At 38.6% G+C, this 24,584-nt stretch overlaps 1 protein-coding gene across 8 annotated transcripts in view; it reads left to right on the forward strand.

Moving 5' to 3' along the window:
- DNAH3 (dynein axonemal heavy chain 3) overlaps positions 1-24,584 on the forward strand; it is a 58,593-nt gene that overhangs the window by 22,746 nt on the left and 11,263 nt on the right. For all 8 annotated transcript variants that reach the window (XM_085592289.1, XM_085592290.1, XM_085592292.1 and 5 more), the window contains 27 exons: positions 114-224; positions 1,817-1,931; positions 2,328-2,526; positions 3,505-3,613; positions 3,951-4,064; positions 5,149-5,325; positions 6,267-6,358; positions 6,774-6,993; positions 7,832-7,966; positions 9,166-9,277; positions 9,786-10,027; positions 10,633-10,733; positions 10,812-10,917; positions 11,958-12,087; positions 12,547-12,783; positions 13,158-13,261; positions 14,257-14,551; positions 15,009-15,188; positions 16,137-16,260; positions 16,352-16,508; positions 16,941-17,084; positions 17,699-18,365; positions 18,476-18,641; positions 18,981-19,197; positions 20,134-20,316; positions 21,203-21,401; positions 22,319-24,460. In XM_085592289.1, coding sequence (XP_085448415.1) covers positions 114-224; positions 1,817-1,931; positions 2,328-2,526; positions 3,505-3,613; positions 3,951-4,064; positions 5,149-5,325; positions 6,267-6,358; positions 6,774-6,993; positions 7,832-7,966; positions 9,166-9,277; positions 9,786-10,027; positions 10,633-10,733; positions 10,812-10,917; positions 11,958-12,087; positions 12,547-12,783; positions 13,158-13,261; positions 14,257-14,551; positions 15,009-15,188; positions 16,137-16,260; positions 16,352-16,508; positions 16,941-17,084; positions 17,699-18,365; positions 18,476-18,641; positions 18,981-19,197; positions 20,134-20,316; positions 21,203-21,401; positions 22,319-24,460 — 6,778 coding nt within the window. The remainder of the gene's footprint in view (positions 1-113; positions 225-1,816; positions 1,932-2,327; positions 2,527-3,504; positions 3,614-3,950; positions 4,065-5,148; positions 5,326-6,266; positions 6,359-6,773; positions 6,994-7,831; positions 7,967-9,165; positions 9,278-9,785; positions 10,028-10,632; positions 10,734-10,811; positions 10,918-11,957; positions 12,088-12,546; positions 12,784-13,157; positions 13,262-14,256; positions 14,552-15,008; positions 15,189-16,136; positions 16,261-16,351; positions 16,509-16,940; positions 17,085-17,698; positions 18,366-18,475; positions 18,642-18,980; positions 19,198-20,133; positions 20,317-21,202; positions 21,402-22,318; positions 24,461-24,584) is intronic.

Consider the following 24,584-nt stretch of genomic DNA (forward strand, 5'->3'; position numbering starts at 1 on the left):
CATTTGTTTGCAGCATGAGACAAAAGACATTTGAGGAAAGTAATTGTTCTCAGTACCATAATCTAATGTGTTCTTATGACTTCTTGTGTCTGAAATTGATCTTTTGGTTTAAGGTTCCTCGGAAAGAGTGGGTACTTCAGTGGCCTGGACAGGCAGTTATTTGTGTTTCATCCATTTACTGGACAGAAGAAGTGTCTGAGGCTATAAGGAAAAAAGCTTTAAAGGTAAGATTTTTCTTCTAACTTTCTATTTTTAGGTGGTGAACTCTGGTTAATTAATTAAAAGCTCCTTCTACCAAAGAAGATCCTTAACAAGATCATGCGGTGCTTTATTTTGGTTTTCCTTTTGCATTGGGTCTTAGCAGAGGTTTGTTACCATTTGCTTTGATGTGTATCAGGAGAAAGCCTACTGAAGGAAATTGCATTACTTAATTTATGAGCGATACTTGTGTGAATTGAAGTACCAAACAAAAAGTGACAGATCATTGTTAAGCACTATGTATTTTTAGTTCTAATTCCCGTCTAAAGCCTCAGAGAAACATGCAAGCAAAAATCTCCCTTTACAGATGGGTGCAATTATTTCAGAGAATCACAGAATTAATGATGTTGGAAAAGACCTCTGAGCCCATCGAGTCCAACCCATGACCCAACACCAGCTTGTCAACCAGACCCTGGCACTGAGTGCCATGTCCAGTCTCCTTAAACACCTCCAGGGACAGTGACTCCCAGCACCTCCCTGGGAAGCCCCTTCCAATGTCTAATCACTCTTTCTGTGCAGAAATTCTTCCTAATATTCAAACTAAACTTCCCCTGGCACAGGTTAAGACTATGTGCCTTTGTCCTCTCACTTGTTACCTGGGAGCCTAACCTCACCTGGCTCCAACCTCCTTTCAGCGAGTTGTAGAGAGGGACAAGGTCACCAATGATTTCTCTGGTGATTGCTTGACTCTCCTGATGGGGAAGGTGCAGCAGGCAAACTTATTTCATGCAAGAAACTTTTCTTACTTGTTCATAGTGCCTCTGTCACTACAGCAGCTTTAACTATCAGTTCACTGAGGCTTTACTCAAACACATGCTCAAGTAGTGGAAATAATTTCTGTTTAATTCAGTGGGCTTTTCTGTGATCCTATTTAAGCTGGGTGGATGAGGATTTATTTGGAGATTAATTCTCTCAACAGAATGTTTGGGCTGCTTTTTAAATGTTGAAATAGAAAAGTATTAATAAAGTTTACATCAAATACTATATTTTAATAATGACTTTTTGTTTCTGTATCCTTACTGAATATCTTAGCTTTATTGTTTAACAGTAGTTGTAGATCTTATTCAATATATCCAGACAGAACTAAAATGTTTATTAATTTCTTCATAGCTGAAGAAAAATTAGAAGGAATCACAGAACAGTGAATCACAGAATATAAGGGACCCCTGGACATCATGTAGTCCAACACCTGTTTAAAGTAGAGGCAACTAAACCATGTTGCTAATGGACTTTGTCCTGTATTCCCATCCTCTCTTGTGTGGGGGAAGCTAAACAAAGAATATCTGCTCCTCTCCCATTGTAGAGTTTTGTCACTTCCATTAGGAGGAAAGATAAGCCTTCTACTAATAAGCCTTCTTTCAGGCCATAAATATTTTTGAAGTATTCATATCAAAATAAAATGCTAGTATACCAAAGAGAATTTAAAATGTTTGTTTAGTGCCCAGACTACCATTGATATGTTTTGTTAGAGGAGCTGTCTCCAATGATTGCACCCACAGGAGCTTAGGAACTGCTGGCTACAGCATCCCATTAATGCCTGTGTTTGTTTCTGTGGCAGGATTTCTTGGAGAAGAGCAATGTACAGATCAGGGACATAGTTGAGTTAGTGAGAGGAAAGCTGTCCAGTGGAGCCCGGCTGACCCTTGGAGCTCTCATTGTCATCGACGTGCACGGTAATGTGCCCTGCTGCTACCCCTGGGACACCTGGGGCAGTGCTGCTGGCAGTAGCTGGGTGGATTGTTGGAGAGAGGCACCTAAAATGCTTCCTCTCACTTGAATCAGCCTTTACAGAGTTATTGCTCAGCTCTTTGGGCAAATGAGAATTGTTCAGTATTGCACAAGGGTCTCCCATCTACTTAGAACAGACACTGGAATCTAGTTACAATTAAATTGATTCCCTATGCAAAACAATTGCAAATTCCTCTCTCTAACATGAAAACTAGCCTTTAAATGTTGAACTACTCTTACATAGCTCTAAGTAAATGTTACTTTAATTATAAGTTGTTTTAAGTAAACTACTACAGCAGAAGTGTCCAGATTTTTTAAACAGTCTGTGTCTCACTCTGCAGCTCGTGATGTGGTCTCAAAATTGGTTGAAGACAAAGTCACAGATCTGAATGACTTCCAGTGGATTTCTCAGCTGAGATACTACTGGGCAGAGAATGATGTGATAGTGCGAATGATCACGACAGAAATGAAATATGGTTATGAGTATCTGGGCAATTCCCAACGTCTGGTTATAACCCCACTGACAGATCGATGTTATAGGTAAGGACATACTATCTGGGAATAATGTTTTCTTTTTTTGGATTGATCTGTGTTTGCTTTCATTTGTTCTGGTTATTAATAGAAGGAACCTCATCAGCTAACATTTTCTTGTAGATTTTGCCCAAATATGGTAAACATATTTACAATTTATAGCCTTCTACAGCAGTAGAGTAATAGATTCTACTGTATCCAAGAAGTTGCTTCTGAAATGAGGTGGTAGCATGTGGTATTGGAACTGCAAAGAATTCTACAGTAGCACTGGTCAATTAATTTACCTGAAGTAAGACACACAGTTTAGGTATGCCTGCCTGTAAGATAAATGAGGTAATTAAAAAGCCCTTCACAGATATTTGATAGCTTCCTGTTCCTCCACTGGCTTGCAAGGGGTTGTAATGGAAACACTTCAGTCCTCAAGGTTAAAATATTCAAAGGCATTTCATATTTCACTTCTGATGAGCCCTCAATACATGAGTCAATGCCTTTGAATGAGGGTTTTGTAAAATAATCAGATCACTCTATTATTAACAGGGATCTCATTTCAGTAGGATGTTCAGTTGAAAACAGGTTTTTGAAACAATCTTTATGCTTTCTCATCCATTTCTAAATATTGACTGAATTTATAAAGCCAGCTTCAAGGTCTTGCCTGTTCAAGTGCCACTTGAAGGAAATGTTTGCTTTTGCAGACTCTACCATTTTGCTCATGGCACTGTTCATTTGTGTAATTGAAGGTATACAAGGTGGATGCATGTAATAAAAGCCTTGACATTCCTTTTAGGTCAAGTGGCTGAATGTGACCTTCCACTATTAGGAATCACTTATGAAACAATACTGGCTTTTTAGGGAAAGCTGTGAGGGCAGTAGAGAAACAAGTGAATTGTTTTCAGGAGAGCCTGTATAGGAAAATATGTATCAATCCACTCAGAAACAATCTGACATTAAAAATTGTTCTTTCTAATCCCTGTGTTCTTGATTATGTAGGACATTAATGGGTGCCTTGAAATTAAATCTTGGTGGTGCTCCAGAAGGGCCTGCTGGGACTGGCAAAACAGAAACAACAAAAGATCTAGCAAAAGCTATAGCTAAGCAGGTACTAAAACTCCCTTTTTTTACTTTCCACTGTTTATTTTTTGGATATGTAGATATTAAAATGCAATTCTTAAGCAAGTGCTGCTTATTTTGTAGCTATTCATTTACAGTTGGACTTGAACATCTTAAAGGTCCTTCCAGCCTAATGATTCTGTGATTCTGTTCTTTATTCACTAGAATAGTTGGTGACAAATTCACATGTAGGACTGTGTCTATATGGCATCCTGATTTTCTGATCCAAAATTAACAACTGTAATCCCTTCCCATTTTAGACGCTAAGAATTTTATAGTGGACTCTGTGGTAATACTGAGAAATGTTCTCTGTGTTTTTGTTGTAGTGTGTTGTCTTTAATTGCTCTGATGGCCTCGATTACAAGGCAATGGGCAAGTTCTTTAAGGGGCTGGCACAAGCTGGGGCATGGGCCTGCTTTGATGAGTTCAACAGGATTGAGGTAATGTTTTAACTCAGACAAATAAAATGAGAAAGCTTCAATTTAAGACACAAGAAGTTTTAGATTTAGACATGACAGCATTATTGCAAATTTTCTGCTTTTACCTGTGGTGTGACCTCTTTGTTTTGATAATTAGTAATGCAGAAATAGGCACTCAGCTGTTTGCTCTAGAAGCACTTGCCTACCTGTGCTGTATTGCAGAAGTGTTGTGTAAATTAAGCTGAAAAAAAAAGTTCCTTTACAATTTCTTTTGTATGTGCCACTCATTTGTTGGGAAAGAAATGTTCTTGTCTTCTCATTGAGAAATCAAGCTACAGCTGTGGAGTTGCATTTGTCTGAGTTCAGCACAGGACAGACAAATCCCAGTGGAGGGATTCCTGTAAGGACTAGAGCTGAGTGTCACTAACTGAGTGACTTGATTATTAAGTTGTGTAAACTGACACATCTAATTCTCCCCTTGTTCTTACTCAGTTATTTTTGGTTTGACTTTGGATAAGTTTTATCGTTAGTTTGATGAAATTCCATTGAAGTACATACTAGTAAATGTGGAAATTTCATGAAATCCTATTTTGTATGCATTAGTATCTTTAACTCCATAATTTTTAAATTTTTCAGATGCAGCTTGTTTTCTAGTGAATTCAAGCATTAGCATTTCTTTTCCAGTATTCTCTTACCTTGATACTTTCAAACAATCAGCAAGCCTTTTCTATTATTTACCCTCAATTTTGGGCATTGAGTGAATCAGTTTTTCTGGAGAGCCTAAGCTGTGTCTGACTTGAAGGGAAAGTGCTTTTAGAGGCCTCCAGAGGGAGTTCCTGTTCAACTAACTTAGATGTCTACATTCAGGCGCACGGTATTTCCCTGAGGAGGCTTTTAAAAGCCTCTGTTGTTAGTCTCTGTTAGTTGAGTAGAGAATAGTGGCACCAACTTTCAGAGAATCCCCTCAATAGACAGCTAATACATAGGCTCAGGGCGACTTTTCCCCACAGGAATGCAAATACAGCCATCAAAATATGTAAACAAAACCATTTTATATTGTTTCTTCAAGTGTCTTATGTTTTCCAATCTGTTCTGTCTGTGTTAGGTTGAAGTATTATCTGTAGTTGCCCAGCAAATACTTAGCATCCAGCAAGCTATAATTCGCAAACTCAAAAAATTCATCTTTGAAGGGACAGAGATCTCTCTTAATCCCACATGTGCGGTGTTTATTACGATGAATCCTGGCTATGCTGGACGGGCAGAGTTGCCTGATAATCTGAAGGTAATCTGAAATCCTGCTTTCTTGTAGAAATTAAACTGAATTTGCCATTTCTTGTCTATAATAATAAAAAAGTCATCAATTGAATAACAAATGATGTCTAATGCTTGCTTAGCTTAAGGAAGAAAAATGCCATCACTATGAACACAGCCTCCCTTTCTGCTTCTGCTGAGCATGACCCCCATGCTGTGGAATATCCCTTGGCCCAGATGTCCTGGCTGTGTCCCCTCCCTTCTGCACCCATTCTCCTGGCTGGTGTGTGGGGTGAGGAGCAGGATAGGCATTGCCTCTGTGTGAGCTCTGCTCAGCAATAACTAAAACATCCCTGAATTATCAACGCTGTTTTCCAGCACAAATCCAAAACACAGCCTCAGGCCACTACTGTGAAACAATTTAACTCTTCCCCATTCAAAACTAGCACTGAAAACCTATTCAAATGTATCCTGCTGTGCTTTTCACCAAGCTTCAGTAAACAGTTTACAGCTTTAACTGTGCTCTCCCTGATTGCAAATTCTTTGGGTTCCCAATTTAAATTTATTATAACTGTGAGTTGCTGAGACCCTAGGGGGAGACTGATACGGTCCTGGTTCTTTTCCTGACATTGACACAATTCTTTGCATGATCTTGTACAAAGCATTAACCACACTATGTGCTGGATTGTCTGTTATGAAAGTGAGATGAATGTCATATGCCTTTTCCTCTATTTAGTTCTTTAGAATTGACTCTTTCTAAGCATTTGTTACTGCAGTGCTTAGTACAGACCTCTTGAATCTCTTGACAAGATCAGAATAGAACAGTGTTCTAAAGCAGTCTCATAGATTTCAGATGATTCATGAATTCTCTGCATTAATGAATTTATGGAGAGATGTTATTCTTACAAAACAGGCACAATTTATTACAGTATTCCACAGTCAAAAGTTGGTATCTTACTTTTTTCCTTATAGGCACTGTTCCGAACAGTTGCCATGATGGTCCCAGATTATGCCTTGATTGGGGAAATTTCACTTTATTCAATGGGATTTCTGGACTCTAAGAGGTAAGACATGCTGAATTTTCTACCTTAGTTGAGTCTGATATATCTCATTCCTCTATAATGCATATATATGTGTTTGAGGCATATATGGAAGGCTGTCCATGTTTTGTTTCTCTAGAAAGTACTTTTTAATCTTCTGCTTTCTTGTCAAACCTCATTTTCCACCTCATGTTGCCAGATGTGCACTTCTACACAGAATCATTTGGAAAATGTATCAAAATATCATACAGAATTCCTGGGTGATGCACACATTCTGTAGCATGGCATCATCTACAGTCTTGCTTCCCAGGTGTCTTGGGCCATCTTGTCAGCTGCTGTGTCTTAGAATCACTGCAGATTTGTGTATATAGGAAGGTGAATTATTTTCCTTGAACGGTGAGATATTTTCACTCTACATGTTATATTTTATTATCCACAGTCTTGCCCAGAAAATTGTTGCCACTTACCGTTTGTGCTCGGAGCAGTTGTCATCTCAGCACCACTACGATTATGGGATGCGTGCAGTGAAATCTGTCCTGACAGCAGCAGGGAACCTAAAACTGAAGTACCCAACTGAAAATGAAAGTGTGTTGTTGCTTCGGGCTTTGCTGGATGTTAATTTGGCCAAGTTCTTGTCCCAGGATGTGCCATTGTTTCAGGTAAGTATCAGACCAGTGTGTTTTAGGTTTTATCAGGCCAGTGTGTTTTAGGTTTTATGATGTTGAGACCTGTTATAAGAACTCACAGAAACTGGTCATTATTTTAATTTAGAACAGTTTGATCTAGATGATGCCATATTAGTGTAGAGTTACTTCAGTTCACTGGTCTGGAGGAACTCTTTGGTGCTGTTAAGATTATTTCGAAAAGCAAACTTTCAATGGTGCCTTTAAATTTATTATATAAAATGTTTTAGACAATATCTTGTTAAAAATCATCTTGTGCTGTTTCATTTATGGAAATCATTCTTTGAGGTTTGTTTTCTGGCTTTGTGCTTCAGAAGAGATGTGGATAACTAAGTTAAGGTCATTTATAAATTTGAGTTCAGAATAAAAATGATGATATTTCTGTTTGCATGCTGCTTTAATAGCAAATAAATTAAAATACAAAGTGGTCAATATTGAGGACTAAAAGCTAGGGTAGAAGCACAGAGTCAGTGCTCTGAAATCTGAAATTCTGGAACACATGCCATTCTATTTAATCACTGAAATTCTTTCAACTTCTTTAACATCATTTTTTGTAATCCTGATGGGGGCAAATTTGCAAAGGTTAAGCTTCTTTTTACAATAGTAATGTGTTCATGAAAACTGCAGGCACAGGTTTCTGTTTCATGTGTACAGAATACTTCCACGGCTGCAGTTTGCCTAGAAGTTAGTTTTATCCAGCTGAGGACATCTGGTTTGAAGCTCCTGTTATCTGTATGAATATTGTTTTACTTGGGAATGTTCTCTTTTTGTAACCTGTGTTTAAATATTGTTCTATTCTGTCTTTCCTTAACAGGGTATCATATCTGACCTGTTTCCTGGAGTGGTTCTTCCTACACCAGACTATGACCTATTTATCAAGGCACTAACTGAAAATATTGAAAAATTGAATCTTCAACCAGTGCCATGGTTCATTGGAAAAATTATTCAGGTTTATTTTCACATACTTCTGGGGAAGAAAAGCATGAGAGCAGAAACACTTTTCATTCACTGTCTGTGTCATGATGAATAGTTAATACTTTCCTTACCAATTAATGGAATATTACAAATGGGGTATTTTTACAGTGTACAAATCATGGAATAAAAGCCTGCTTTGGTCATAGTGATTTTGTAATTCAGACAGTCTGTGAAGGAGCTAATGTGTGCAGCCACATTGTAGGGCTTGTGCTTTAGGATAGAAAATTAAACTGAATCTGTTACTAGCTGAGGCAGTGTAGCCTAGTGAACAGAATGCTGGACTGGGAGTCAGGCTCTGTTCCCAGTTCTGTACGGTCTCTTTGAGAAGTCTTGAAAGAGGTGACCTTGCCTATACTTCACTTCCAGCCCTGTGTTCCTACTGCCTCCCATTTACTAGTATTGGGGACCTTTTAAACAATACTTAACCTTTTTTCTTGTGCAGCCTAGTGACAGGGTAATGGCAAGGTTAAAAGTGTGTGGTCTAGGCCAGGGTCATCAGTGGCCTCTCCAACAGTAGTTCAGACTTCATGGCTTATGTTCAGACTTGCATTATGCTGCTTTCCAAACCATACTATGTCTTTCATTTAAACAGGGGTAGTGTTAACTGCTTAGAAAGCTGAATAATGAAATACCAGACTTAACATGATAAGAAAAAAATCTTCTTACGGTTTATTATAAGTCTGATTGGTGGTGGTTTCGCTTTGACTTGAGCTTTGACGAGATCTCATGGGGTGACTGAAGAAGTTACCACTCTTGCAGTCCAAAATCAACCTCTGTGGGACTGGCCATATGTCAGATGCTCCAAGCTGTAGTTTCAGTCCCTTTTTGTCAGCTTCATTGGTAACCACTGATTTCAGTTCAGGTCTGTGTTCTGCAGTGTCTGGTTAGTGCCCTCACACCCAATATAGTGCTGCTGTTGCAGGTGAGGGATGACATTTAGCAAGGAGAAAGGGAGGATGCCTTGGGAAAATTACTTCTTGAATAGTTTCAGTGAGAATTGCCATAAAAGCATGTCTGCCTTCTGATTTGGATTAAGGCTTTGGTCAGGCAGCAGAGTGCAGAGATGTGGTTGTGTCACATCTGAAAGCAGGAGGGAGGCTTCTATTTTCATTCACACAACATGTAACACTTGTTTTTGTGCCGTGCTGAGGAGTGGCTCTCCTGTCCCGGCAGGTGTACGAAATGATGCTGGTGCGCCACGGTTTCATGATTGTTGGAGATCCTATGAGTGGGAAGACCAGTTCATACAAAGTGCTGGCTGGAGCCCTGGCTGATTTGTGTGCAGGTAACAGTGTCCAGCCACAAGCTTCTCATTAAATTAAATCAATTCTATGACTGTTACTTTTCCTTTGCTGAGGTATGCCCAGGTTGTTAATTGCCCTATATTCTTCCTTGACTGCAGAATTTCTATTAATTTAACCAGTTTTGTCTGGTAGTATTTTTCCCTACATCTACTGGAATAGTAAGCCATACTAATGTGTTCATGTTTTTCTGTATTTTTTAGTCATTTTATTTGTGCATAATACTCTTGAAATGACAGGATATTGTAAGTAGTTCCCATAAATATATGAAATCTATGCTGCTCTGCTTTTTATTTTTTACATCTGTTTTTTTACAGCAGACTTCTTGCTTGCCTTGCACAAGTAAGGGAATTTCTTATTTACTGCTGCCTAGATGCCACATATCTGAGCTTTTGCTTTGAGCAGCTGGAGTAGGATCCTCGGAAATCATCAGCTGTTGAATAAAACTAACCTATCAAATTCTCAAGCTCATGTATTTGCCTTTTTACACAGCGAACACTATGGATGAGTTTGCTGTTGAATACAAAGTTATTAATCCCAAAGCCATTACTATGGGGCAGTTGTATGGCAGTTTTGATCCTGTAAGCCACGAGTGGTCAGATGGAATTCTTGCAAAGGCCTTCAGGGAACAAGCATCTTCTACCACAGACGATCGCAAGTGGATTATTTTTGATGGCCCTGTGGATGCAGTTTGGATAGAGAACATGAACACTGTGCTGGATGATAATAAAAAGGTAGCCTAATTTTTGCCCCTATCCTCATCCTTGAATAAACACACTTAATTTTAGTAGTAGTAATATTGTTACTACATTAGTCAAAGGAGGTGTGAAATTCAGGAAAGGATGATGTGCGTAGAAGCACTGCTTTATTTCCCCAGTTGTATGAGTGGGTTTAGATGGTATTAGATAATATTAACCCATTATTTCTCCCTAGAAGCCTTGTCTTGCTCCTTTATTGAAATGAGGTTGATCACTGAGGCTTTTTTATTGACCCTTTTAGGAAACTGAAATATGTGGACTGAGTTCTGTGACTGAAAACTGAACTTGTTTAAATTACCTTGAGAATAAATGAATTTTAAAAAAGCTGCAAGTCATAACTGATTTGTCTTACAGAGTTATTTAAAGTTAGAGCATTGTTCTCTGTGTCTCTGCATGCCTTACAATAAGACATGAAAAAGTTGAGACAAGGTCATAAAATATCATGTACTGTAAGGATATAAATGAATGAATGAGGAATGACACTAAGTGAAATGTTCAGTGATTTTATGACAGACATTGCTTTGACTGTACAATCAGCACTAACATGACTAGACCATGTTTGTGTGATGCTCTTCTTCCAGTTATGCTTAATGAGTGGTGAAATAATTCAGATGAGCCCAAAAATGAGTTTAATCTTTGAGCCGGCGGACTTGGAGCAGGCATCTCCAGCAACTGTCAGCAGGTAATGTGAGAGCATTCAAGCTTCAGCTGTCCCACCTTGCACATGTATTGCTCTACCATAGGTGTTTGTTCTTCCCAGGTGTGGTATGATCTATATGGACCCACAGCAGTTAGGCTGGCAGCCACTGAAGGATTCCTACCTGAAAACTCTGCCTCCAAACCTGCAGGAAGAACACCGAGAGCTGGTGCGAGACTTCAATGTTTGCACAGGTCTAATTAGAAGGTGACACTCACAGTTTGCCCACTTGAAGGCAGGCATGCAGAATCAAAACTTTTTTATTATTACCATTAACAGTCTAGTCTTCAAAACCTTTTTCACCTCAGTGCTTATATGAAGGAGAGCTCTTTGTGCTGTGTATTGTACTATGTTTTTTGTTGATGCAAATAAAAATAGGTGTTGGTGAGAATCAGCTTTTAATGAAAATTTAACATCCCTATTATTGGGCATTAAAATCTAGTAAAATAATTGGAATAATATTACGATTTGAACTGTAGAAAACTTATTTATGTGATTTGAGAAGACTGCCTTTGAGTTTTTGCAGGAAATTAGAATCAAATTACAAAGAAGTACCAAGACTAGAAGAGCTCTTTATTTACAGTTTTCTTAGTTCATCAGAATAAAGTAATTATTCCTTAGCCAACAGATAGCCTGACCCTTTAGTGCATCTCCTTGAATACTAGTCCTTGGGAAAAGGGTAGGTCCTGATTTCTGTCCTGTTCTCCAATCTGAGTTCACAGAGCAGATACCACCAGCGGTGGTCAGTATTTACCCACATGCTGTGGCACTCCTGCAGGCACCAGTCAGCCCCAGCCCCAACATGTTGGAATTTCTGCTGTGGCACAGTATCTGTGCTGGGCCCTCTGTAGGGGGCCTCTTTTTAAGGAAGAATGAAAACCTTGCCTTTGTTTCTGTTGGAATAATTTTGTTGTTGCCTAAGCACGATAGGAGTCTCTCTAGGCTGAGCTTCTGCTCTGCTGTCTGGATTAGTAACTGGGTAACAGAGTTCCTTCTGAAAACTTCTATGTGGTAAAAAGCAACTTGTTTTCACCATCATTTAGTGATGGTGTGACTTTGTGAACGTTTCAGTACTGCCTCACGTGGGCCCTTTCCTGATCTCTCTGCCAACCTGGACAATTTCTGATGCCTTATGTTTGACTGAGGGTGACAGTGGGGAATGTGGCAAGTCCTGCATTTTCACACAGCTGTTTCCTTTCCTCCTGGTAGGTCAATAGCTTGTTTATGTGGCTAGTTGAGCCTTGTTTAGATTTTATTGACCATCACTGCAAATTCGTGGTAAAAACATCCTCTCTTCACCTGAGTTACAGCTTGATGAAACTCTATTCTTCTCTCCTTGGTAAGTACCCTAAGCCACCTGTATTTTATTTCATTTTTTCTTTTTTTTTCTGCCATGTCTCAGGAGAAAGTGCAGCTTAGAAGATGCAAGGAAATGCCAAAGGAATTCCTTACTGTTGAATTCATATAACACAATTGTTAATAATTCTTTGCATACAGAGCTTTCACATTTGGAAACTGGTATCATTACAAAACAAAACACATCTTGCACATATGTTCTATCTTTTGCTTACTGTTTGCTATCATCGTAAGAAAAGAGTTAGGACTATTTTTCTTCTAATTTCGTTTTTATTTGTAAACAGTATTTTACACAGACAAGATTCTCCGTTTGTAGATTGGCTTCATTCCACTGAAGACAGTGCTTTACTTTTGTCTCAGGATACTTTTGCAAAAATGCATTTTGAACTGGGATTTATGGTTATTACTGGCTTTTAACGAAAATCCAAAATATTTGTTTTAGATGAAATAAAGGACTCTGATGAAGAGGACAGCGAAACTATGTCTGATCAGCAGATCACCTCGTGGCTGCAGGCCCTTTTCCTTTTTGCTTTGGTGTGGACAATTGGAGGGATCATTGATGCAAACAGCAGAAGAAAATTTGATTCGTTTTACCGCAACTTGCTCAATGGAATGAATGAGCAAAACCCACGCCCTAAAAATGTGAAGCTTAACAAAAACAATATCTTCCCAGAAAAAGGTGCTTCTTCATAACTGTGCTTGCTTGGCCTTTTATAAAGCAGTAAGAAAGCTTGGTACTTGGTGTGCCTGGCAGATGTTCAGTCTGCAGCAGAGCCACCATCTGCCAAGCCTTGGGCTGCACAGTTGGGTGCCCTTTCCTGGCTTTTTTAACCTAGAGTAGCATATGCCTCCAGTTACACTCAAACACTGTGGCTGAATCTGACCTAAAACCATTTGGTGATAATAATGGCACTGGGGGGGGTGGGACTGGGGGTTGGGGGTGTATCTTCTGTACTAGAAAGCTTCCATCACCTCACAGTTTTGGAAATCTCACACTAAAATTAATGAAGTTTATTTTTATAATTTTCCTATATTGTATTTTTCAATGAACAGGGAGTGTTTATGACTTCTATTTTAACAAGCATGGCCATGGGCAGTGGACCATGTGGACAGACTACATCACAAAGGAAGAGCAAGTTATTGCCCCAACAGCTAAGGTGCACATTGGTATCATTATTATGGAAAATAATTATTTGACTAAATAATTTAGAGGTATAAATAACTCTATTTGGTTGTTTGAAGATTGGTTTGCAACATTTAATTTCATTCATTTCATTAGTCTCTGTGAGCTCTCTTTCATGCTTTTGTTTCAATTCTGGAAGTTCAGCACTGAAGATGCACATGGAGCCCTGAGGTTGTTTGGTGTTTAAAATTTGGTTTCTGTTTTGTTCTCTAACGGCATTTGATATTGGGGAAACCATAGTGTGAAAAAGCCAAAGCTTGAATTTCCATTCCTTCATTTCTCTTTTCAGTGGGTGATCTCATGATACTGTAGTATGAGTTACTTAAAGAAAGCAAGCAAAGAGACTCACTTTGGGATGTGGGGAACAGTATTGAGAGTTCTGGATTCCCTTCATTTCCAAATAGGGACACTCAGATTTTGATGGCAGTTGTGGACCGAATGGAAGGAGGAAGCACAGCAGAGATCTACAGATGAAACTTCAAGATAACTTAAGCTTGTTCAACTTTTCATTCCACTAGTTGCCATTGTCTTGTCTATTGAGTACATGAGAGATGTAAGATGACATTTTCATTCTGCTGCTGAAAATCTTGTCTCAATATCAAATCCACAGCTGCTAATTATAAGTAAAAAATGAGGAAGGGAAAAAAATTCCATATCAGTGTTCCTTTCCCTTTGCATAGCAGGGGAACAGACTAGGCCATACTTATCTCTGTAGTTCTCCAGGCTTTATATAATGTCTGTGAACTGTAAAATAGTAATACTGGTTGTGCTACTGACTGTATAAGCCCTGAACAAGAAGTGGGTCCATAGTATTTACTAGAACCTTGTTATAGCTTAGTTTTTCAGACAGTAGAACTTTTTAAAATGCACATGTGCTACAGGGTTCCTGTAGTTGCTTGCAAATAGTAATGTTGATTAAGGCTTTAGATGTTTAATTTTCATGCTTTATTTTACTTTCCTGCATAACAGGTATCTGAGCTGATCATTCCAACAATGGAAACTGCCAGACAAATGTATTTTCTTAAAACATATGTGGAGCATAGTGTCCCTTTGCTTTTTGTGGGTCCCACTGGCACTGGAAAAACAGCTATAACAAACAACTTTCTACTGAAACTTCCAAAGGAAAAATACATCCCGAGTTTCATCAACTTCTCTGCAAGAACCTCTGCTAACCAGACCCAGGATATTATTATGTCCAAGCTGGACAGAAGAAGAAAAGGATTATTTGGACCTCCAGCAGGGAAAGAAGCTATAATTTTTGTGGGTAAGACATATTTTTTCATTTTTTTAAAAATAATTTTTGTTCTAGCTTTAGGCAAAAGAAGTGATTCACCTAGACTAGTAAATTTGGATTGCCTCAGTGCTTTTTTCAGCATCCAGAGAATCCTAGAATCTCCTGAGTTGGAAGGGACCCCCAGGGTCACCAAAGGATTAGCCCTGCCCTTGCTGAGAGGTTTAAGTAGTGGTTGTCTTCTGAATATTTCTTAGAGTTGCAGTGGGACATGACATAAAACTAAATAACTAGCCACACTAAGTTAAGTCATCACTCCTAATTATACCTGTGAGGTGTAATGTTATTTGATTTTGGTTAGTTCAATGGGAAGCAGGAATAACAACACACAGCCTTTTTCTACCTGTAGTACAGTTATTTTTTCTTCTTGGAAGAAAACTGAATTCCCAAACACTGAGGTTTTTTTATTCAATGTCTGTGTTCTCCATAGATGACCTAAACATGCCTGAAAAGGAAGTGTATGGAGCCCAGCCAGCTATTGAGCTTCTCAGGCAATGGATTGATCATGGGCACTGGTATGACAGGAAAGATGCATCCCACATCAGCATCGTAGATGTCCTGCTTGTCACAGCTATGGGTCCCCCTGGGGGAGGAAGGAATGACATTACAGGTAGGAAATACATTACTATGGCAAGTGGTTATCTAGCAGACTGAAGTTAAAGGGTGGGTTCAGGTTTGCTGATGGCAAATTGGACATTTATCTGCGACTGGTGGATCTTCAGGTGCATTCACTAAATGGGACATTTCAAGTACAGGTCTGTTATGTTCAAGTTCAAATCTGTACCTTTACCAGAAAGAGATTAATCACCATTAGAAATAATTTTTACAATTGATTAAACTGTGAATGACAGAAGTTATTCTAAAATTAGTGATTATTTGGAAAAGAGAGGAAATACATCTGCTTGCCATGGCTCTGGCAAGTCTCTTCTGAAGTTGTATCTCCTGCTGCTAAGATAGGCTGCCTGAATTTATTTACAAGAATGTTACCTGCAAGTCCATGATTCCTGTCACAGCACCATAAGGGAGGTTATATTTTCTAATGAAAAAATTAAGTCAATAAAAGCCCTAATGTAGCTGCAGCTACATTATTATAGGCTATATACAGCTGCATTGTTATAAGGCACTTCATACTGCTTTGCTTCTTATAAACACTGTGATACTGATATAACTGTGTGTGTTCTGAGGAGGCTTTATGAAAATAACTATTCTGATACAGCTAAATTTCTAAAATATACTCATGTATAGACGGATTCTTTTTAGGTGAAAGCCAATAACAAGATGCTTGACTTTAAAGGTTTTACTGTGTCATATCATAATCAAAAGCTGATGTTTTACATATTCAAAATGGTTGTTTTAAGTTAAATACTTAGAGAAAATGTAATCCAGTTAATATTTCTTTTGCTTCACTGCTAGGGCAAAAATTTGCCAGAAACAAAATCATGAACTGGTGCCAGATTCAAATGATTTTTTATGACAGGCAAACCTAGGAGAAGATAGCTGAAAAGTGGAAATATATTTGACCATTTAATCTCTCTTCATCCTTCTGTGTGTGTTACAGGACGCTTCACACGGCACTTGAATATTGTCTCTATCTGTGCTTTCAGTGATGACATTTTAACCAAGATTTTTACTGCAGTTACTGACTGGCACTTCAGCAAAGGCTTTGATGCTTCATTTCTGAGGTAATGGGATCTGTTTCTTGCAGCACCTTTGTTGTCTCTTCCCTGTTATTGATCTGCAGAAGTTAAAATTGAGTTTCTTTTCCTTCTTAAGGCTGGGTAAGATGATGGTCCAAGCGACGTCAGTGCTTTATAAATTGGCAGTTGATAATTTTCTCCCAACTCCTTCAAAATCCCACTATGTCTTTAATCTACGGGATTTTTCCAGGGTTATTAAAGGAGTTCTGCTCTGTCCACACACTCATTTGCAAGTAAGTTGTAGTTTAATTATGTTGATGTAGGAAAGAACAGTGAAAAATGTTAGGTTTTTTTACAAGACATGAACTATGATTTCAATAGATTTACAGGGTTTAAGATCAGAATAGTCCCTGAATTTTCTCTCTGTCTCTGAGGGAGAGAGCTGTCATTTTGTTAATACAATTTGATTTGATATAGTAGAGAAAAAATGCTTTGACCTGAGAGTCCCAGTTTGTGTTGGCAGGAAGGACAAGATGGTAACTAGGTGAGGAATCCAGTTAAGTTAGCAGATGCTGGGCCATGTGCTGAATGGCTTGGGATTGAAAGATTCCCACTGAGTTTAGTACAAGGTGTAGCAGGGTCCAGATGGACATTTCTAACCTTTTCTTTTTGAGCAAATCCTGCCTGAGCAATATTTACCCACTCTTTTGTATTTCCATTTTCAGGATGGAGATAAACTGATCAGACTTTGGGTTCATGAGGTTTACAGAGTTTTCTATGATCGCTTGGTTGATGATGATGACAAGAACGTTTTCTTTCAGATGGTACAAGAGACAACATTAAATAGCTTCAAGCAGAACTTTAATAAGGTATTTTTGGGTAATGTGCTGGGACCAAGATGATACTGATGCATTTTCATAAATACTTAAACATGGAGATTAAATCAGTATTGGAGGCATTTTGCAATATTTTGATCAGTGAATTTAAAAAGTATGGACAATCTTCTATTCAGCATCAAGTATTCATATCAGAATGAGTCATAAGTTCTGAGGGATTCTTGGTTAGTAGAGAGGACCAGCTGGAATGGAATAAATGTCTTGTACAGCATTTACCTGTGCTTTTACCCAAGATAATTGTTTGGATGGTGTAGTGGGTACCTTTCTGAGAAGGCTTTTTAGAACTATCCTGTATTTGACAGCAGTATCTCTCTGTGAGGTATGCATATGTGGAAATCTGCATGTCAGTCTACAGTATTATTTTCCAGACCAAGTTTGTAACTAGAACAGTGAAAAACAATGCTTTCTGTATTAAGTATTAATGTATTAAGTGTTATTGTTAATGTATTACTGTATTAAGTATTCTTTATTAAGTGCTTTCTTTCTGCTAGCAGTATTAATGCTGCGAAGAAAAGGATTATCACGACTATAAGGAAAATAATTCTCTAATAGCTAGAATTATCTGTTGATTTTTGTCTTTTTCCTAGGTACTGAGTCATCTCTCACCTACTGGAAAAGTCACTGACGATAATATTCGCGCCCTGTTCTTTGGAGACTATTTAAAGCCGAGCAGCTCTGTCAAAATTTATGATGAAATCACAGACCTAAAGCAGCTGACAAGCGTGATGGAATTCTACCTTGAGGAATACAACAATATCAGCAAGGCCCCAATGTCCCTGGTCATGTTCCAGTTTGCTATTGAGCACATCTCCAGGATATGCAGGGTGCTGAAACAGGATAATGGACACCTGCTGTTGGTGGGTGTTGGTGGGAGCGGCCGGCAAAGCGCGACCAAGCTCGCCACCTTCATGAATTCCTTTGAGCTCTTCCAGATCGAAATTACCAAGTCCTATGGCATCAGTGAATGGAAAGATGATATTAAACAAGTCATGCTGAAAACAGGTGTTGGTAACAACAACGTGTCCTTTTTGTTCTGCGATAATCAAATAAAGGATGAATCGTTTGTAGAAGATATCAACATGCTTTTAAATACTGGAGATGTGCCCAACATCTTTGCAGCAGATGAGAAAGCTGAAATTGTTGAGAAAATGCAGAGCGCAGCAAGGTTGGAGAACAGGAAAATTGAAGCCACGCCCCTTGCTATGTACAGTTTCTTTATTGAAAGGGTGAAGAAAAATTTGCATATTGTCTTAGGTCTGTATACAATACATTGTTTCTCAGAATGGTTTTATTTAGCTTTATTTGTTTTTCTGCTTCCTAACTGCAAAGGAACTTAAGTAATGATCATGTTTTTATTTTTATAGCCATGAGTCCTATTGGAGATGCATTTCGGAATCGATTACGAATGTTCCCTTCACTGATAAACTGCTGCACCATTGATTGGTTCCAAACCTGGCCTACAGATGCTTTGGAAATGGTTGCTAACAAGTTTTTAGAGGATATTGAGCTCAAAGACGACATTAGAAAAGAGTAGGAGTTTATTTCTCAAGAAACATGTGAAGCAAAAGTTTGTTCCCCTGCCCCTTGTCCCCTTGTGCCCCCAATGTATTTGATCTGTCCTTATAAATGGACAAAGCTAAGCCAACTCTGGGATTTCCATGCAAGTCAAAGATACTGAGACATATATATCTGATGTTTCTGAAAATCATGCCACTTTTCAAGAAGAGTCCAAAATATTTCTAATAATGGGGAAAATATATTTCTGCCTTTCCTAACACTAATATAACTTCATAAGCTTAGAGTAATTTTTTGAGAGTTGACATAAAGACAGACTGTATTTCCAAAGTGATGTGGAAAATTTTTCCCTAGGGTTGTGTCAGTGTGCAAATATTTCCAAGAAAGTGTGAGAGAACTCTCTGTTGGCTACTATGCTACACTGCGCAGACACAACTACGTGACACCAACTTCCTACGTGGAACTGATTCTCACCTTCAAGACCCTGCTGAATAGAAAAAGGGAGGAAGTTGACATGATGAGGACTCGTTATCTTGTGGGACTTGAAAAGCTTGAATTTGCATCTTCACAAGTAAGTTTTGGGTGAAAAGGCTGGATATGTGCCATATGCATACTTCAGGGTGGGGCCTGTATGGTTGAAACCTATAAAATTAAAACTTATTCATTTGTTCTTCACTATATTCATGCTACTATTGATAGCTTTCTGTAGAAAGCCAGCAGGAAAAGTTAGATTTCTGCTTAGGAATTTGAAGAAACTGTGATCTCTACATTTGAATTTTAGACCTTAATAAAAAACAAAATTAAAATGAAGGTACTCATTAAATGTTGAAGGAATAAATATTATAAATTTCATTATTTTCTCAAAACCTTATATGGACAATCCACCTCAGTGTGCAAGTACCTATTACCCTTTCCAAAATAGGGGAGAAATTGAAAAACATTGTAAGACAATATTAAGCATGAATTCCTGAGTAGATTCCAAGTAGGAAATTGATCAGGTTCCAGATAAATAATTCCTTTTTCAATCCATGTGATCCAGGGATTGGTCTTTCCAAGATACAAACTAAAGGGGCTTGTAGATACTTGCTGGATGAAGAAGATCCAGTTTGCATCTGTTGCTGTCACAAAATCTGTGTTCCATTCCAGGTTTCTTTTGGATTTTGTTTTCCACCTGTGCAGTAAAGCATTATTTCAACTTTCATTATCTGAAAGTAACTGTGAGGGAAAAATAGAATTAATCAATATATTTCTCATTATTGACATTAATGAATCTTAAAAAAGCAAGTGTATTGCATAGATGATGATAAATATACATTTAAAAATCTAATCAGTTAAATGAAACAGCTCTTAGCAAAAATAAACTATAGAACTAATTATTCAGATCAAATGTCCTTTTTTAGATTGTGTTACTATAGGGTCTTCCAATCTTTATTCCTAAAACATCAAGATATGAAATGCAACCAATGCTTGCCCAGATTTCTTCTTGATTTCCTGTTGTATTCATCAGGTTGCAGACATGCAGAAAGAACTGACCGACCTTCAGCCTGAACTGATTAAAACGTCTGCAGAAACAGATAAAATGATGGTCAAGATTGAAAAGGAAACCGTTGAAGTAGATGCAAAAAAGGCAATAGTGTCAGCAGATGAAAAGGAGGCCAATGATGCAGCTGCTGTTGCCCAGGGTATTAAGGTAGAGCACGAGGGCTTGAGCCGGGAGCACGCTGGGTTCCAAGTAAAAGGGAGCTGTGATGATGTGATGATGTGTTAATGGGGTGAGCCAAGCTCTTAAAGTAACGAAATCGCAGTTGATGAATGACACGCTGCTAATAGAAACACAGTAAATTCAGGCTGTTTGGAGTCTGACTGCATCTCACAGTCCTGTGTAACTTCCCTTTCTAGTTCACATTCCAGAGCTGTATAGCTCTTATTACTCTACTAATATATTCTCATTTTCAACAGATTGAATAATGAGTTTAACTGTTTCCAGGCCCAAAGACAGTTAATTTAGAGTTAGCTGAGGTAATTTGGCATAGGCTGCATGTAGTCCTATTAGGCATAACTTTAGAGGTAATGCCATAGCCAGACGTCTGTAACACAGAATTTCCTGTGGGAAGATTCCTCAATATTTTTTCTGTAACTAGCTGGAAATGTCAGCGATATTTAATATGGATAATTGCTGAGATCAGAGTATATGATAAAGAATTTAAGCTACACAGTATCCATTTTTTACCTGATCAGCACTGTATGATCTAAATAAGAACACCTGTATCTAATCTTTATTTTAATTCTCATTGCTAAACCAGAAAGACTTTGATCTTGAAAGTTTGTCTGACTTTTTAAACTATCAATTCAGTTTATGGAAGTTACTGATTTATCTACAAACCTTCCTTCTTTAAACTCTGCAGTCAATTTGTGAAATTAGTTTTCTCTCCTAGAAACTCAGTGTTGTGAAGAGTGTATTTAATGGGTACTGAACAAGAGAGAGGATTCTGCGAGGCTGTGCTGTAGTGGGGTGATCAGGCTGCAGGCCTGGTACTGTGTGAAGGTTTACAGCTTTCTGCCCAATGTCTTAACAGGATGAATGTGAAGCAGATCTTGCAGAGGCTCTGCCAGCTCTGGAGGCAGCAGAGGCAGCTCTTAACACCCTGAATCCTTCAGACATCACTCTTGTGAAATCCATGCAAAATCCACCTGGTCCTGTCAAACTCGTTATGGAGAGTATTTGTATCATGAGGTCAATTAAACCAGAGAGGAAGCCTGACCCCAGTGGCAGTGGTAATGACTTTTGTCATTAAAGCTTTTTTATCCCTGCCCCAGGAATGTGTGGGTGCTGCTGTGGTGTGCTGGTGAGGTGTTTCTGGCATGAATACAGCTGTGTGCACTGGAGGTGCATTTTACTGGCAGTGACAAGTCCATTGAGTAGTAAAGAGCTGCTTTTGCCATGCTAACTTACTGCCCTTGCCTGACACTGTTGTACAAGCTTTGTAAATATGATCCCAGTCACCAGCATGAAGTCATCTCATCAACTTGCTTTGACCCAGCCTTGAGATTTGCATTTCATTGGGGAACTCTGGGTGCTGGACGTGTGCTGAGCACCATCTGCCTGTGTTTCCCCTTGTAATCCCTGCTTCCAAACTATCAGTTATTTTGGGAGAGAGAATTCTAATTATACCTCTGCCATAGGTGATTATTCTAACAAGATTTTTTCTGTGGTTTAATGTTGCTATTGTGGGATTGCACAGGATTTGCAAGGTATAAAAGAGATCTTTTTCTTTTGCTTTTCTTCTACCTTATACCTGTACAGTTCAACCCTTCATAATTAAAAGTAAGAATTATATCAATGCCTTTAATCCAAAATGATTTTATCTAGATTAAGATGGAATATTTCCACAGTTACTGATTTATCTAATAGATAATGCTAAGAAAGACTGTATAGTTATTTGTTTCCGTTAATGTGCTTGGTTGAATTAGAATTAATATGCAGTTAATAAATATGACATTGGTTAGTGATGCTGAAGGTCCTCTATGAATTCTTTTAGGTAATGATTTTCCCAAACTACTTAATAGTCTTTGCATAGTAAAAGTCCATTCCCATATCATTGACTTTATTTCTTCATACTATGTTTCAAAGTATTTTTTTCAGTTTGAACATGCATGTATTGAGCCTAATGTTAGTCTTATTTGCAATACAGGTAAAATGATTGAAGACTTCTGGGGGCCAGCCAAAAAACTTCTTTCAGATATCAAGTTCCTTGACAGATTAAAGTCATTTGACAAGGATAGAATTCCTCCTGCTATAATGAAGAAAATTAGAGAGAAGTTTATGAATCATCCAGATTTTCAGCCAGAGATTGTAAAAAACGTCTCGTCTGCCTGTGAAGGCCTTTGCAAGTGGGTGCGAGCCATGGAGGTCTATGACCGTGTGCAGAAAGTGGTTGCCCCGAAGCGCGAGCGTCTGCAAGAGGCTGAAGCCATCCTGGATGTCCAAATGCAGAAGCTGCAAGTGAAACAAGCAGAACTAAAAGAGGTTGTTGATCGCCTTCAAGCTTTGCAAGATGAGTTTGATGCAATGAACAACAAGAAGATAGAGTTAGAGAATAATATTGAACGTTGCTCACAGAAGCTTGTGAGAGCTGAACAGCTGATCAGTGGCCTGGGTGGAGAGAAGGAGAGGTGGACAGAAGCTGCACGGTTATTAGGAATTCAGTACGTAGACCTAGTAGGGGATGTGTTGTTGTCTTCAGGAACTGTGGCTTATTTGGGAGCCTTTACCGTCGATTATCGCCTACAATGTCAAAAGCAGTGGCAGGATCTGTGCATTGAAAAGAACATTCCCTGCTCCAGTGATTTTAGCTTAAGTAATACGTTAGGGGACCCAGTCAAAATCCGTGCATGGCAGATTGCTGGATTGCCAGTTGATTCTTTTTCCATTGACAATGGTGTAATTGTTTCTAACTCAAGAAGATGGGCTTTAATGATAGATCCTCAAAGGCAGGCTAACAAGTGGATAAAAAATATGGAGAAAACTAACAAGCTGTCAGTTATCAAATTGTCTGACACGCATTATGTGAGGACATTAGAAACTGCTCTTCAGCTTGGAACACCAGTCTTGCTAGAAAATATTGGTGAAGAATTAGATGCTTTCTTAGAACCTATTTTATTAAAGCAAACATTCAAACAACAAGGAGTAGAATACATGAAATTAGGGGAAAATATAATTGAATATTCAAGAGACTTCAGGTTTTACATGACAACCCACTTAAGAAATCCTCATTATTATCCTGAAGTGGCTGTGAAAGTTTGTCTACTCAATTTCATGATTACACCTTTGGGTCTTCAGGACCAGCTTCTTGGAATTGTAGCTGCAAAGGAAAAGCCTGAGCTAGAAGAAAAGAAAAACCAGCTCATTCTAGAAAGTGCAGCCAATAAGAAACAACTAAAGGAGTTAGAAGATAAAATCCTGGAGGTCCTTTCCCATTCAGAAGGAAACATCTTAGAGGATGAAACAGCAATTAATATTTTGTCTTCATCCAAACAGTTATCCGCAGAAATCTCTGAAAAGCAACAAATTGCCTCTGTAACTGAGAAGGAAATAGATTCTACTCGAATGGGGTATAAGCCAGTTGCTGTTCATTCAGCTGTTGTCTTCTTCTGCATCTCTGATCTGGCTAACATTGAACCTATGTACCAGTATTCATTGATTTGGTTCATTAACTTGTATGTTCAATCTATTGCTAAAAGCAGAAAGAGTGGACGTCTACAGGAGAGAATTAAAAATATAACTGACCATTTCACAGTAAGCGTCTATAATAACGTCTGTCGTTCCCTGTTTGAGAAGGACAAGCTGTTATTCTCCTTCCTTCTAACAGTAGGCATTATGAAGGGAAAAGGCCAGATAGACGATGCAGTTTGGCGTTTCCTACTGACAGGAGGTGTTGCTCTTGATAATCCTCACCCCAATCCAGCTCCAGACTGGCTGTCTAACAAATCATGGGCCGAGCTCGTACGTGCATCTTGCCTGACCAACCTGCAGGGACTAATGGAACATGTAAGAGACAATTCTTCCAAGTGGAAGCCAATCTATGACTCAGTCAGGCCCCATGAGGAAGCCTTCCCAGATGACTGGAACTCACTGACAGGGTTAGATCGCATGGTTATTCTCAGGTGTTTGCGACCTGACAAAATTATCCCGGCAGTGCAGATCTTCATTGTGGAAAACATGGGAAGAACATTTATTGAACCACCTACATTTGATCTTGGAAGAAGTTACAGTGACTCAAATTGTTGTGCCCCTTTGATTTTTATATTATCACCTGGCGCTGATCCTATGGCAGGTGAGTTTGGTATTAAAAAAATCTTTTTTTGTCTGGTTAAATGTCACTGAGTCTGACTAAACTGTTAATAGTGTAGGCCCCCTCATTTGATCTTTAAAGTGTCTTTAAAGTACAATACAGCAGT

This window comes from Lonchura striata, chromosome 14, assembly GCF_050655825.1.
Source record: "Lonchura striata isolate lonStrDom1 chromosome 14, ASM5065582v1, whole genome shotgun sequence".
Taxonomy (NCBI): domain Eukaryota; kingdom Metazoa; phylum Chordata; class Aves; order Passeriformes; family Estrildidae; genus Lonchura; species Lonchura striata.